The sequence below is a fragment of the Spea bombifrons genome, chromosome 1 (genome assembly GCF_027358695.1).
Source record: "Spea bombifrons isolate aSpeBom1 chromosome 1, aSpeBom1.2.pri, whole genome shotgun sequence".
Taxonomy (NCBI): Eukaryota; Metazoa; Chordata; class Amphibia; order Anura; family Pelobatidae; genus Spea; species Spea bombifrons.
The window spans coordinates 65,965,993-65,979,451 of NC_071087.1; the positions used below are offsets into that span (position 1 = coordinate 65,965,993).

At 39.6% G+C, this 13,459-nt stretch overlaps 1 protein-coding gene across 2 annotated transcripts in view; it reads left to right on the forward strand.

Moving 5' to 3' along the window:
• The window catches only part of LIN54 (lin-54 DREAM MuvB core complex component), a 49,264-nt gene extending 41,493 nt beyond the window's left edge, over positions 1-7,771 (forward strand). For both annotated transcript variants that reach the window (XM_053462926.1, XM_053462918.1), the window contains exons 11-14: positions 761-863; positions 4,322-4,459; positions 6,997-7,199; positions 7,362-7,771. In XM_053462926.1, coding sequence (XP_053318901.1) covers positions 761-863; positions 4,322-4,459; positions 6,997-7,199; positions 7,362-7,563 — 646 coding nt within the window. In that variant the 3' untranslated portion in view covers positions 7,564-7,771. The remainder of the gene's footprint in view (positions 1-760; positions 864-4,321; positions 4,460-6,996; positions 7,200-7,361) is intronic.
• Positions 7,772-13,459: the final 5,688 nt, after the last annotated feature.

Consider the following 13,459-nt stretch of genomic DNA (forward strand, 5'->3'; position numbering starts at 1 on the left):
ATTTGTGAATTAATATATGTGTGATAGCGTGGATGTGTAAGTGGGGAGGAAGCATGGCACACGGAGGCTGTTTGGGGGCAAAGATGCCACAGGGAGGCTGTTTGGGGGCAAAGATGGCCAGTCCTATGCTTCCGGTCTGGGTCCTCACATGACACTAAGGAGGGGCTGGCTGGGTGGCATAAATACACAATGTGGGGCCTCACATAAATCAATAGTAAATGGGGGCTGGTTGGTGGGACAAATATACAATGTGCAGCTGGCTGGGGACAATGGGGCATTAATTCACAAGGGGGCTGGCTGGAGGCATCACATAAATCAATACTAAAGGCAGGGCTGTCTGGTGGGGCTAATTTTTAAGTTGATAATTTTGTATGGCCCACGAATAATGTTATAAATATCCAAATTGCCCTTGGCAGAAAAAAGCTTCCCCACCCCTGATCTAAACTCTGTCCCCAAGCCTTTTGTTGATTTTCTATATTAAATTGGTTGACTTAAAACATATATATATAATATATTTATTTAAATGTAAAAAGTGTGCAAATGTTTCATAGCATGGATAAAGCAACAACAAATTTTCTGCATAAACTTGTCAAAACTAATTACTTTTGTTCACATTATCAAAACTTTTCAGTTAGGGCAATTTAAATCAAATCGAAATAACATGCCTAACACGCCGCTAATTACAAATTTTCTCAGTGTTGTGTGAATAGCAAAACAATATATAAGTTCATTTTTATTTATTTTTTCTCCATAATTTCAGGTACTGTGACTGCTTTGCAAATGGAGAGTTCTGTAACAACTGCAATTGTACAAACTGTTACAACAACCTTGAGCATGAGAACGAGAGGCAGAAAGCAATTAAAGTGAGATAAGTTCAAGGTTTAAAGAAGTCATGTTTTCTTCCTTTAAAGTAGACCTCTCACCTACAAATATGCGGGTGACAGGTCCACTACAGATACAAATACACTTTTATTTATGCATTCTGCTATTGGTGCTTACACCTATGTATTAGTGTATGTATATATTTACTTAACCTCTTGGCAACAATTGGATGTGCCTGGCACGTGATGAGTTTTGACGGGCGTAAATGGGTCTACGATCGGTTTCCCAAACGATGTTGATGTAATTCCTTGATGCTGAGGCATTCAGCGACACCGAAATCCGCAGCAGAGGCCCTGTCTGATCGTTCTACTGGGCGTCAACATCCACCTTATTAAATATTGGGGTTTGTTGCCTGCGTAAAAGACAGGAGGCGATCAATGATTCCCTCCTAAGCTTAAACGGTGTCACTGAAATGCCTTGATATTGGGGCATTTAGCAACACCCACCCCAGGGCACACTGTGACCGCTGCAGGGAGCACTGAAATAACCCTAAATACTGCATATGGTAGTGGTTAAAAGTTTGAGGCAGGTGTGAAAAAAATGTTGTAAAGTAAGAATGCTTTCCAAAATTGTTATCATTTAACAGAATGCAATTTGAGTGAACACAAGAGAAATATACTCTAAATCAAATCAATATTTAATGTGGACCACTCTTTGCCTTCAAAACAGCATCCATTCTAGGTACATTTGCACACAGTTTAAGGAACTCAGCAGGTAGATTGTACCAAGCATCTTGAAGAACTAACCACAGTGCTGTGGATTTTGGCAGCCTCAGTTGCTTCTCTATATTACTGTAATCCCAGACTGACTCAATGATGTTGAGGGGGTGCATATCATCAATTCCAGGATGCTTTACGCTGAGGAGAAGTAGCTGTCTTTACTTCTCGGCATTGAGACCAGAAATACAGCATCAGACTTGCAAGGAACCTCCACCATGCTTCACTGTTGCCTGCAAACACAAATTTTTGTACCACTCTCCAGCCACTGAACAAAACTGCCTTCTTCTACAGAAAAATATGTCACAGGTTGACTCATCAGTCCAGAGCACCATTTTTCTGTACCTTATTTCCTGTTTTTTTTATGAATAGTTGAGGCCCTTGGCCTTGTTTCCACATCAGAGGTTGGCTTTTTGGCTGCAAGTTATCCATGAAGACCACTTCTGATAAGATCTCTCTGGACAGTAGATAGATGTACCAGGGTCATACTGATAGCGCTGCTAAACATCTTCCAATTACAAAAGAAAGTAAGCAAGTTCCTTTAGCTGACCACTGCATCTACAGTCTCCAACATTTTGGGCTGAACATCAAGGTTGCCTGGGAGAGACCTTGCTGATGCAGTATACCTTTTATTATATATTTTATATTATTTTGTTTATGAATTTTTGTTGTGCTCAGTCCTGTAAGCAACTGTACCTTTTTAGTGAGTTTGGCTGTTCCTCAGCTGGTTTTATTCCTCCTACACAGCTGTTTCTGTTTCAGGTAATGATTGTGTTTCAAACTACAGATTAAATTGCTGATCATTAGTGCCTATTTGGTATAATGGTTTAACCCCTTAATGACCTTTGCCGTGAAAAAATTAAATAAGCTTAGAAAGTGATCAACGATCACTTTCTTCGCTTAAACGGCGTTACTATAATGCCTCGATGTCGAGGCATTCAGCAAGGCCGGGATCGGCATCGGGGGCCATGTCTGGCCCCTCCCCGGGTCGTCAACAGCCTCCATACGGACGCGCGTTTACTAAACTTAAATGGTGTCGCTGGAATGCCTCGATCAGGAGGCATCCAGCGACACCAAACACTTACCTCTGGATGGGCTGTGACCGTTCCGGAGAGCGGTCACAGCCGCAGCTGCCGGTGTTCTTCGCCATCAGCAAGATGGCGGCCGCCCTGTAAAAAAAACAATCAAGTTTTAAAAGTTTGCTAGATGGTCTCCAGACCCTCTAGAGAACTCTGGCTCCACTTGCAGGTTGAATACAGGTACTGCATTCAACCATGCAAGTCAATGGAACCCAGCTTTCTAATCACAATGTGATTTGTAAAATATTAAAAAAAAAAAAATGGAAAAAAAAAAGTGCTAACATTTAAAAATAATTATGCAGTGATGTCACTAGATGAACCATCCAGTACCAGCAAAATGTGTAAAAAAAAAATATAAAAAAAAGTATTAAAAATTAAAATAAAAAAAAATAAAAATAGTTTATTATTTTGAGCAAGTGCTAAAATTTCTCAAAAATCTCAACAAAGAGTTAAAATAAAAGCACTTCAAATACCCAAGGGGTGTCTAATATATAAAAAAAATGGCTGATGTGGTAAATTGGAGTGGCCGAGCTCAAAGATAGGACATAGGTACAGACTTTCCAAAATGGAGAAAAAAAGCGCACTTCCCAAATGTGGCATTTTAAATCTCAAACAACACGACAAACCCATGCATGTTGGGTATCACTGCACTCAGGAGATGTTCCTGAACACACATTGGGGTGTTGTTTGACAGTGACATGTACCAGAACCTGTATATCTATAACTAAAGTACAATTAGTGTAAAAAAATACTATTACAAAGTTTGACAAAGTGTAGTTGTATAATTGGTGCATGGAAAGGGTTAAAATAACAGCATTTGGAATACCCTGGGGTGTCTAGTTTTCAAAAATATATGGTTTGAATGGGTTAAATTGAGTTAATCGGCTTCAAAGATGTTCCAAAGAGAAGATGGAGGCAGACTGACCAGATTTGTTAAAAAAGATTTGGAAATCATAAAACGCTGCTTGTACTTATTGCCCTATAACTTACAAAAAACAGCAAAAAAACATAAAAACATTGGGTATTTCTAAACTCAGGACAAGTAGTAGAATCTATTTAGCTAGTTTTTTTACTTGCTTTTTTAGGTGAGTAAAAGATTTTTCAAATAAAAGTCATAAAATGTGTTTTTTCAAATTTTCATCGTGTTTTTTTTTATTTTTTTTATAGTAAATAAGATGATACGATCAAAATAATGGTATCTGAAGAAAGCCCATCTTGTCCTGAAAAAAACAATATATAACTTATGTGGGTACACTAAATGGGTGAGGAGAAAATTACAGCTGAACACAAGCACCACAAAAGTGTCAAAACAGCCTCGGTCCCACAGGGTACAAAACGAAAAATGAGCCCGGTCCTTAAGGGGTTAATCATACACCGAACAATATGCCTACAAAATCTGTGACTTTGGGCAAGTGTACCTAGAAGAATTCGATGCTGTTTTGATGGCAAATGGTGGTCACATCAAATATTGATTTGATTTAGATTTTTCTACTGCACACTTATTTTGTTTTTTGTTAATTAAATAATTAAGTAGTCCTAGTTTTTGCATAATATAATGTCTTGAGGCAGCTGCAATTTGTATGTGTTCTAGCATTTTATGATTTTTTACTTTATTTTTTTTTTTTCTTTCTAATATCTTTGTAGGCATGCCTAGATAGAAACCCAGAAGCGTTTAAACCGAAAATTGGAAAAGGCAAAGAAGGTGAATCAGACAGGCGACACAGTAAAGGTTGCAACTGCAAAAGATCGGGGTGTCTTAAAAATTATTGTGAATGCTATGAGGTAAGCGGGACTATGTCATGGATGAGTCTGTGAGCTTGCTCATAAAATATGATTGCATGATCTTTCCTATTATTTTTATTTAAAGGAAGCTCACGCTTACATTAAACCTTAATAGAAACACTGGTAACAGATATGTTATCTTACTTTTTCTATGCATTATAAAGGTTGAACATTGTTGACTTTCTTTTACAAGTTGTGCCATTGTCATGAGTAGTTATTGCATCTTAATGAAACTCACTGCTCAAAAACATTAAATTTGACACCAGAAAAGAACCATTTGGCACATCCTGTCTACCCATTTGCCTTGCTATCCCTGGTAGCACATTGGGAGATATAGCTCCTCCTTTTCCTAGGAAGGGCAGAAACAACACTTTAAATACCCAGGTGTCCTCTCACCATCTCAGTGGAGGGCCTGCATCTCCTTCATGCTGTTTCACCTTTGGTTGGGTGGCTGGAAAACTTTGGGGGCTTTTCCATTCAGGGGTCCTAGTGCAGGCTTTCGCTATCTGAGTTTGGCGGATGCCATAAAAAAAAAAAAACCACACCACTGGAATGCATAGTGCCTACCTACTGTAAGTTTGGTAGATTTTATATTGGTTTGGGTTGAGCTGTTTATCAGGGTTTGGACCCCCTAGAGTCCTTAGTTCCAGTGAAGGATAATGTTAATGCTACAGCATACAAAGACATTTTAGATAATTGTATGCTCCCAACTTTATAGCACCCGTTTGGGGAAGGCCCGTTCCCGTTCAAGCATAACTGTGCCCCTATGCACAAAGAAACGTTCATAAGGACATGGTTTGAAGGGTTTGTGCAGGCCACTCAAGTTCCTCCACGCCAGCCTTAACCCCTTTGGGATGTATTGGAACACTTATTGTGAGCCAGGCCTTCTCATCCAGCATCAGTGACTCGCCTCTTTCAAGAAAAGTGGATACTATTATACCTAGAACTTCTGGATGTTTGGAAGTCACTCAGCTATTAGGAGGAAGCCATCTTCCAGAGAAATGTTTATGCTCAGTGTTGGCCTAACATACAAAGGAGGCACTCAGAGCCGAGATCTGGAAATCCTAACATCGAGCTTAATTTTCTTCTGCACAGAAACAAACAACGAGAATGGATCTTGAATTCAGAGGTATTTCTTCTGATAACGAAACGGTTCAGTCTTCCCTGTATAGGCTTAAGGGTTTCCAGCTTCAACAAGAAGGTTCCTCGCCTCTCTTTCCCACTTCCAGCAGGAGGTATGGTGGCCCTAGACACCTTTTCTCATACCCGGGGAAAAAGTCTACTCTAAGTATGTACACCAATTTTTTGTAAAATACCCGACAGAAGGTTCCACTAAGGTTCAATCCTACATCCCAATTCAAGCTACCTGAAGTTAGCAGCCTGGATGTGGAATGAAGATAACCACCACAGTAAAATTTGTAAAATCTTTATTTACCTTGTGTCAAGCAAGGGGTACTAATACTTTCTCCATGAGGCATATACTAAGGGACTTTTCCCTTCTATCTTTGAAGGTTCGGATTTCGACCATGAGACACAATCATCCTTGTGCCTGTTGTTTCCTTCTAGCCATCTGCAGAATTTGTCCATGGAAGTTGATGAGATTTCCTGTCTGGGACCTGAATATTGTCTCCAATTTAACCTCTTCAAGATGTCTCTCTCCCTATATTCACTTCAGGGACAGTATTCTTGGTCGCCATTACTTCTGCTTGCCAGGTTGGTGAACACCAAGCTTTTTTCAGCAATTCCTGAGGTTTCGTGAAGACTGTTTCCTTGTGTTTACCTCCAGACTTTAGACCCAAGGTGATTTCTCCACTTCATTTAAATCAAGAAATGTATCCACCTTCTGTCCTCGGCCTTTTAAAAGGAATAAAGAAAGTCTTCATTTCTTGGATATGAGGGGATCTCTGTCCATATATTTTAGAGAGTTCTTGAAGACGATCCTCTAATCTACAACCTGCAAATGTCAAGGTTATCATCGGTTGGATTGTTACCGCTATAAGAGAAGCTTATGTATGAGCTGGTCCTGATCGTTCCAGTTCATGTAATATATAAGGCTGCAGTCTGGAAGAGTTTCTAGACCTTCGCCGGAAGCTACCGATTGCCACTTTGTTCTCTGAAATTATATATTTGGGTTCAGAGTTCTTCAGACTTTTGTTTTGTTGGGATTTGAGGGTAAGGGGAGGTCTGTGGTATTTTAGTGTTTCTGCCCTACTTGGAAAGAGTAGGTGCTATATCTCCTGAAGTGCTACTGGATGATAAGCAAAGAAAATGCATTCCCATGTAAGGATATTTCCCTTTTTTCTGCTGTAAAAAAATTTCTTGGGCCTTGGTCTTAACTTGGTATTAACTGCCACCACTTTGGCTTGAAGGCTGACCCATTTAAGTTTGCTACCCTCTTCATGAAGAGCATGCTACAACCTCAATTTATTTTTCTTCACAGATAGTGGATGGATTTTTAGTATTTGATGACTTGGGTTAGGTCCATGAAACCTTAACCATTTCAATCAGTTGTTTTCTTTATTTTGTCTTACCTGCAGGCAAAGATCATGTGTTCGTCAATATGCAAATGTATAGGCTGTAAAAACTTTGAAGAGAGCCCTGAACGGAAAACTTTAATGCACCTAGCAGATGCAGCAGAAGTAAGAGTCCAGCAACAAACTGCAGCCAAGACTAAGCTTTCTTCACAGATATCAGACTTGCTTACAAGGCCAGCCCCGTCCCTTGGCAGTGGAGGTGGAAAGTGAGTGTTCTGTATACTGTACTTACTAAACAGACTGTTTTATCTATTGTGTTTACAACTATGATCAACCTGCGAGGATTTACATTGAAACCATGTAGCCTAATTTACTAATACCTGATACTACATGACTCTCCTTAATAGTTTATGTTGTGTTGACTTTAGGCTTCCTTTCACATTCATCACAAAAGAAGTTGCAGAAGCCACTTGTGTGTGCCTGCTGGCTCAAGCCGAGCAAGCAGAGAAGCAGTCCAAATCAAAGGCAGCCACTGAGAGGATGATCCTGGAGGAGTTTGGTCGTTGTCTAATGAGGGTGATTAATTCTGCTGGAAAAGCAAAAAGTGACCATTGTCCAATGAGTTGCTAACTGTGACATATAAGAAGAGAACAATTTTTACCTAATGTGGTGGCGGAGTGGCTGGGGAAGTGAAAAAATACACAGGAGATCACTGCCAGAGATGACACTGCCCTTTATTCTTCATCCAAGGAGTGTTACAGAATTCCAAAATGGTGCTGGTTTTAAAGTGACTGTCTACATTGTACATTGAGGCAGAATAAAATTTTATGGGGAAAAATATTTTAAACTTGTTATCCCTCTTCTGAATAGTGTACAGTTGACAACACCGTAATGGTGCATTGTTTTTTATTTTCTATCACTGTTTTTGTAATTGTCACTTTTCTTCTTCGGTCATGAATTGTGTGTGTGTTTGTATGTTTGTGTCCTTTGGTTTTCTATTTTTTTTTGTTTTTCTTTGTTTAGTCAGGTACACAGCAAATTTCCTCTTGTAGTTGGGGAAAAGGGGTTTGCCCTGAGCATTATGCTAGTCTCCCAAAGTAAAGTTGACAGCATATATATAAATATATATTTTTTTATTATTATTGTAGACATTGATAAAGAGAATACTAATTTAGCGAAAGAAAATTTGTGGATGTATAGTTTAATGTATGAAATAAATTATGGATAAAAAAAATAGGTTTGTGATAGAAGGAATCCATTTTTAAGTAGAGGTTCCTCACCTCTATTTTAAAGCAGATCTGTTGCTTTGCCAAATCATACATTTTACAGTTCATTAAATAGATGAATTAATAAAATATTACATTAGAAACTTCTAATGTCTAGCCTATTAAAGCAGCCATCTAGACTGTTATTAGAGCTTATATGATTATTCCTCCACATTAGTAGAGTAGACGATTAATGCAAGGAATTTTATTTTAGTAACTATTTATTTGCTTTTAATATTTTTTTTCCAGAAGTTATTTGTAGATAAGGTTGAAAAAGCTGGTTAATGGTATGGTGGACAGTTTTGTAGCCATTTCACAGAGATATCTAGTTAAACAGATATTTCTCTACAGCACACATCCATCCTGTGATTAGTCTCTCACACGTTAGAACCTGTAGTATGTTTTTAAGCCACACAGTCGAAAATGTACTCTCGTCATCTGCCAGGAGGTGTTCATATCAAACACCTGAAAAACCTAACCACAGAAGGAATGAGATATTCCAGTGTATTAACGATTTCATAAAAGGAAAACTGTTGCGGAACGTATTTATCACTTCTAACTTGATTCACAAAACGAATTGTACTCTTTTGTGTGTCGTGGTGTCTTTCAGTGTCGCCACTCTATTCGTCAACATTTTGTCTGGGTAAAAGAGCAATATGCATTTTAAATTTAATTAAACATGCAGTGTTCTCTCAGTGCAGTTACATCACGTGTAAATAGCAATCACAGTTTAGATTTGTCCAGTAACAATGTATAAATGTAAATTAGCCAAAACGATATGAAAATTCTAATTACATTTTTATACGCAGAGTTCAAATGTTTGTTTTGTTTTTTTAAATTTTTTTGGTAGAACAGTAGTTGTTGGTGTTGTACATAGTCTGAGCTTTGCACCTTTTGTAAAATGTATTTATATATTGTGCTGGGAAATGTGGATTTTCAGCTACAGATTTAGATTATGAATGACAAAACTAAAACTGTGTCCCAATGAAACTTGTCCCAAGGTTTAAAATATATCATAGGAGTCATTAATTTGTTCTCCTGTATGGAAATTATATAGTGTGGCAACCCCATGTTTTTTTTTTGTTTTTTTCACCAGAACCGCAGAGTCTTTGTTATGTAAGGCTTGCAGTTTGATGGACTCTAGCTTTTTTAAAGTATCAAGTTCGCTTTTGTATGTACTGCAAACCATTTATTTTGTATTTGCATCAAACTGCTGAATGAGAATAATGGTTGTGTGCATTCAGCTTATTGTGTTTGGAGATTCTTGGGTGGCGATTTATTTGTAGATCTGTGTATACCTGAAAGTAGAATAACAGACAATTTATATTTCCTAGGACTATTAAAAACATGTTTCTATATTGTACAAAGTCAGGAAAATCACAGAGAAAAAATAAACATTTATACTATTCTGTATTTTGTATTGACCTGTTGTGTTACTTAATTACAGTGTGTACCATGATTTAGCCCCACAACGTTGTCTAGTTTTGGGAAGTTTCTTAAATCTTTTTGGGTGTCTCTAACAAACCCCCGCTGTCTTGAGGATTGTTTTCTTAATAGAAGTTTTGAGTTTTTACCAACATGATGTGGTTACTAAAATAAATCCAATCTGCCACTTGGCATTGTACTTCCTTCCATGAAGCTCCCCCCAGTTTTTGTACTGATATTTAAAGCGGTGGAAGTTTGGAACTCTTCAGATATGGAATCAGCAGAGCGTTGGCGACTTTTACCCACCATGTGCTTCAGCACTCAGTACCCCTACTCTGTGGCTTTACGTGGTCTTCCCTTTCATGGCTGCTGCTGTTCCTAAACGCTTCCACCTTTTTTCAGCATGTTTTCATCCCAGTGAACAGGTGCAAGCAGACTTTTGTGAAGCAATTTGTCAGAGAAACAGTCCCATGCAGCTTGCATACTATGATATCCTAACCACAGCGGAATTGAAGGGGTGTCACCATTAACACATTTAGCGCAATGAGTGAAAGTAGAAGTAGGATTTGCACAGAACACAAGGTAAGATCTTTCAGTAGTGGTAGCGGAGATACAGGAACAAAAAAGCAAACCAAAAATCGTCAGTATCAGTGGAAAGTTCAAATAAATCCTCTGAAAAAAAAACCAGACACTATTAATGAGTGGCCAAGCAGCCTGACAAAGAAGCAGTTCTCTGCATTCAACAGTATGTGTCTTCCCAGCCATGATGACAGCGAGAGTCTGTTGCCATTAACTCAAACAGTGCTGGGAAACTGGTGTAAATTAGGGAAGTTCCCCCGTTTCTAACATAGCAAATCCACCATGTGAAGTTGAAAAAATGATGCAAAAAGCCACCACAAATAAAATAAAAAGGGGAAATAAAACAAAACACCCCAACCCAAAATGAAGGGTGTTATATGAAGCAATTTTAACAGCTTCAGCAAAGTGAGGCTCAAGTGGCAGACGTTGTGGAGACTTTAGGACGTCGTTTACGCTGTGGTCTAGAGGACTATTCCGTTCCGGGGGGAAATACTCCTAGGCAGGAATAGGGATATTGGGGAGTCCTAATCTGTCCAGCACAGTGGGCGCATCCGCAGCACGTCGGATGATGTGACAGTCAGAGCCTTTTCGTACGATGAGTGAAAAATGTGAAACCCCACTGATATGCTATCGAGGCCTCTCTCAGAGATGAAGCGATAGGACAAAGCATTCGTCTATACTGCTAGGTGATGGGGGACATATTGGGAAATACCTGGATAGGATATCCTTCCCAGGCCCAGGGCACTGACCTTCCTTTATGCCGCCAATATGACTTCCTTCAGTGTATAGTCCCTGGAGGCAGCAGACTATGTCACGCGGCAGCTATCAGGTTGTCTAGGCCGGAACGCACGATGCGCCAGATCCAATTCGATTTCTGCATCATCCGGCCTACGGAGCAGTCTGTTAAATATAGAGCGAATAGTAGATGCCACCTCCGTTGTAGGAACAGTCCCAGGCACTCTAATTCTCAGATTAGATCGCCTACCGTGATTATCAAGGTCCTCAACCTTCTGCATGAGACGGGAGATAGTAGAGGCCTGGAGCTGTAATTGATCAGAAAGAGCATCAGCCACTGAACGAGTGCATGTATTGTCTTGTTCCAGCGCCACCACCCAGTCTCCTATCTGTTGGAGATCATGTTTGACGTCTGAGAGGTCCATGCGTAAAGGAGCATGTGTCTCATTAATAATGGAGATATGATCCACCTTAGTTGGTAGGTTTTTAAGGGTAGCTTGCCAATTCGGATTTTCTTGATGCACCCGCGGGTGTGTGGCATCGTGGCTCGCTTCCAACGGATCCTCCGTGGACTGCCAGGTGGTGAGGCCTAGGAATCAGCATTGTAAAGATTATGGAAGAAGGCCTTTACCGAGGTATGTGTAGTTTTTTTTTCTTTTGCCTGGGAGGCTGTAGGGGCAGTGGATGGTCTGGAGCTCTTGCCCATTATTAAATTTTGTACCGATTTGCAGGAGTTTATAGCGGTGGGTCTGCAGAGCAAACAGATTAAGCAGGCATTTGCAATCAGCTCAGGCCATGCCCCCCAAAACAATTCAATAATTAAGAGGTGTATCCCAATAGTTTTGTCTATATAGTGTATATGACTAAGAAAAACAAATCAGAGGGGAGTGTATTATATTGTTCCTTGAGGTATGTGTGAGGCCCTAGGGGACCCCTATCATATAAAGGTTATATACCAAGGTCAATCTTTTCTCTTCTCATTGGGCTAATTTTAGATGTTAATTTTGATGTAAAACAAAAAAGTTAAATGAATTGTACGCTAATCCAAAGAAGGGGCCTTAGTGTAAAAGGGACAGTCTGCAGCCCCTGACATACCTCAGAATGTGAGTACTCATTAATATGTAGTGTAAGGCTAACCTGCTTGCAGAAGCAGCCCTCCATGATAGGACTGGTCTTGCTTCAAGCTGTCTATCCACATATGTGCACTAGGTTCTGAAGAGACCCAAGAGGAAAGCTGTGTGCATTCCCCAAGCCAGCCCTGCTGCTGACTGGAAGTGAGAATATAACACACAGGGAGATATGTTCAGCCAAACACATTGCCTTCAGTACATTTAGCTAGGGGAATGGAAAAGGCCGAATACATATGGGGAGATCTGCAGAAAACCCATCATATGATGGTTGGAGTGTCCAATTAATAATAAATAAAGGTTTTATGTTTTCCCTTGTAGCTTTAGTTAGCTGGGGTCTTTATTTCCTTTATTAACGACCCTCAAAACAACAATACCCTAGTATTTCCCTGTGACTTGGGAATAAGATGTTATTGTTAAAACAGGGTGATGAATGGAAGGGAGGCCCTTTTGGTATATGTAGCTGCAGGGTACTGGATATTAGAATTGTGCATTCATTTTCATACAAACTGTATTTTTGAGGAAACGTGCCAGTTTCGGGCTTTCATACGAATCAGCGAAAACGAGGGCGATCATTAGATATGTGTGCTGACGCTATGTCAACTTGTCAGTAGCAGTTACGGACTGAAAGTTGAAGTGTGAGAAAGTGTGACGGTCAGTTGAAGCTGATATTAAAGCTCTTTGTTCACCTAGGAATGTATGGCCGATTGTAGAAGCTGTAGGGACTACTGAAGTGTAAAGACTACAGCAGTCATTTTTTCCCCTGTTCCTGAGTAGTTTAGTTGATGAAGACACTTGCCCATTTACACTAGTACCAGCCAAACCTGTAGTTTGTGGATAATTTCATTTTTATTACCCAGTTTCTATAATATCATCTATAATTCTTCGTTGATATTGGTGAGGAAAAAAACAGGCAATCTACTGGGCTTGCGCATACGCACAGTGTGACTGTCTTTCAGTTACATTTAAAACCTGTTCCTGAGTACTAGTTTAAGACAGTAGCTCTTTTATGCTACCAGCCAAACCTCTAATTTGGAGAAAATACAAAATATTTTTATTGTCTTCAATTATTTGCTAAATAATAAATATTGGTGACAATATTTTTACTTACAAGTATATAAAAAAATTGGAAAGTGGCGTGGCTTGCAACGACCCAGGATAGACCTGCAGTAAATCATGATGTGCTCATGATAAAGCAGTAAAAATAGCAATACGCACTACCTGATAAAGCTCTAAATCGCCAGTAACATCTACAGCATGACAGAAAACAGTACCCGGATATATTTCATATGAAACCACCAGAACCGGAGCTTCCCGCGCTTTCTCGGATAGCTTGGGCCGCGCTGCAGACGTGGCGGTAGCAGCCTGTACTAAACGAGATATCAATGACCTCAA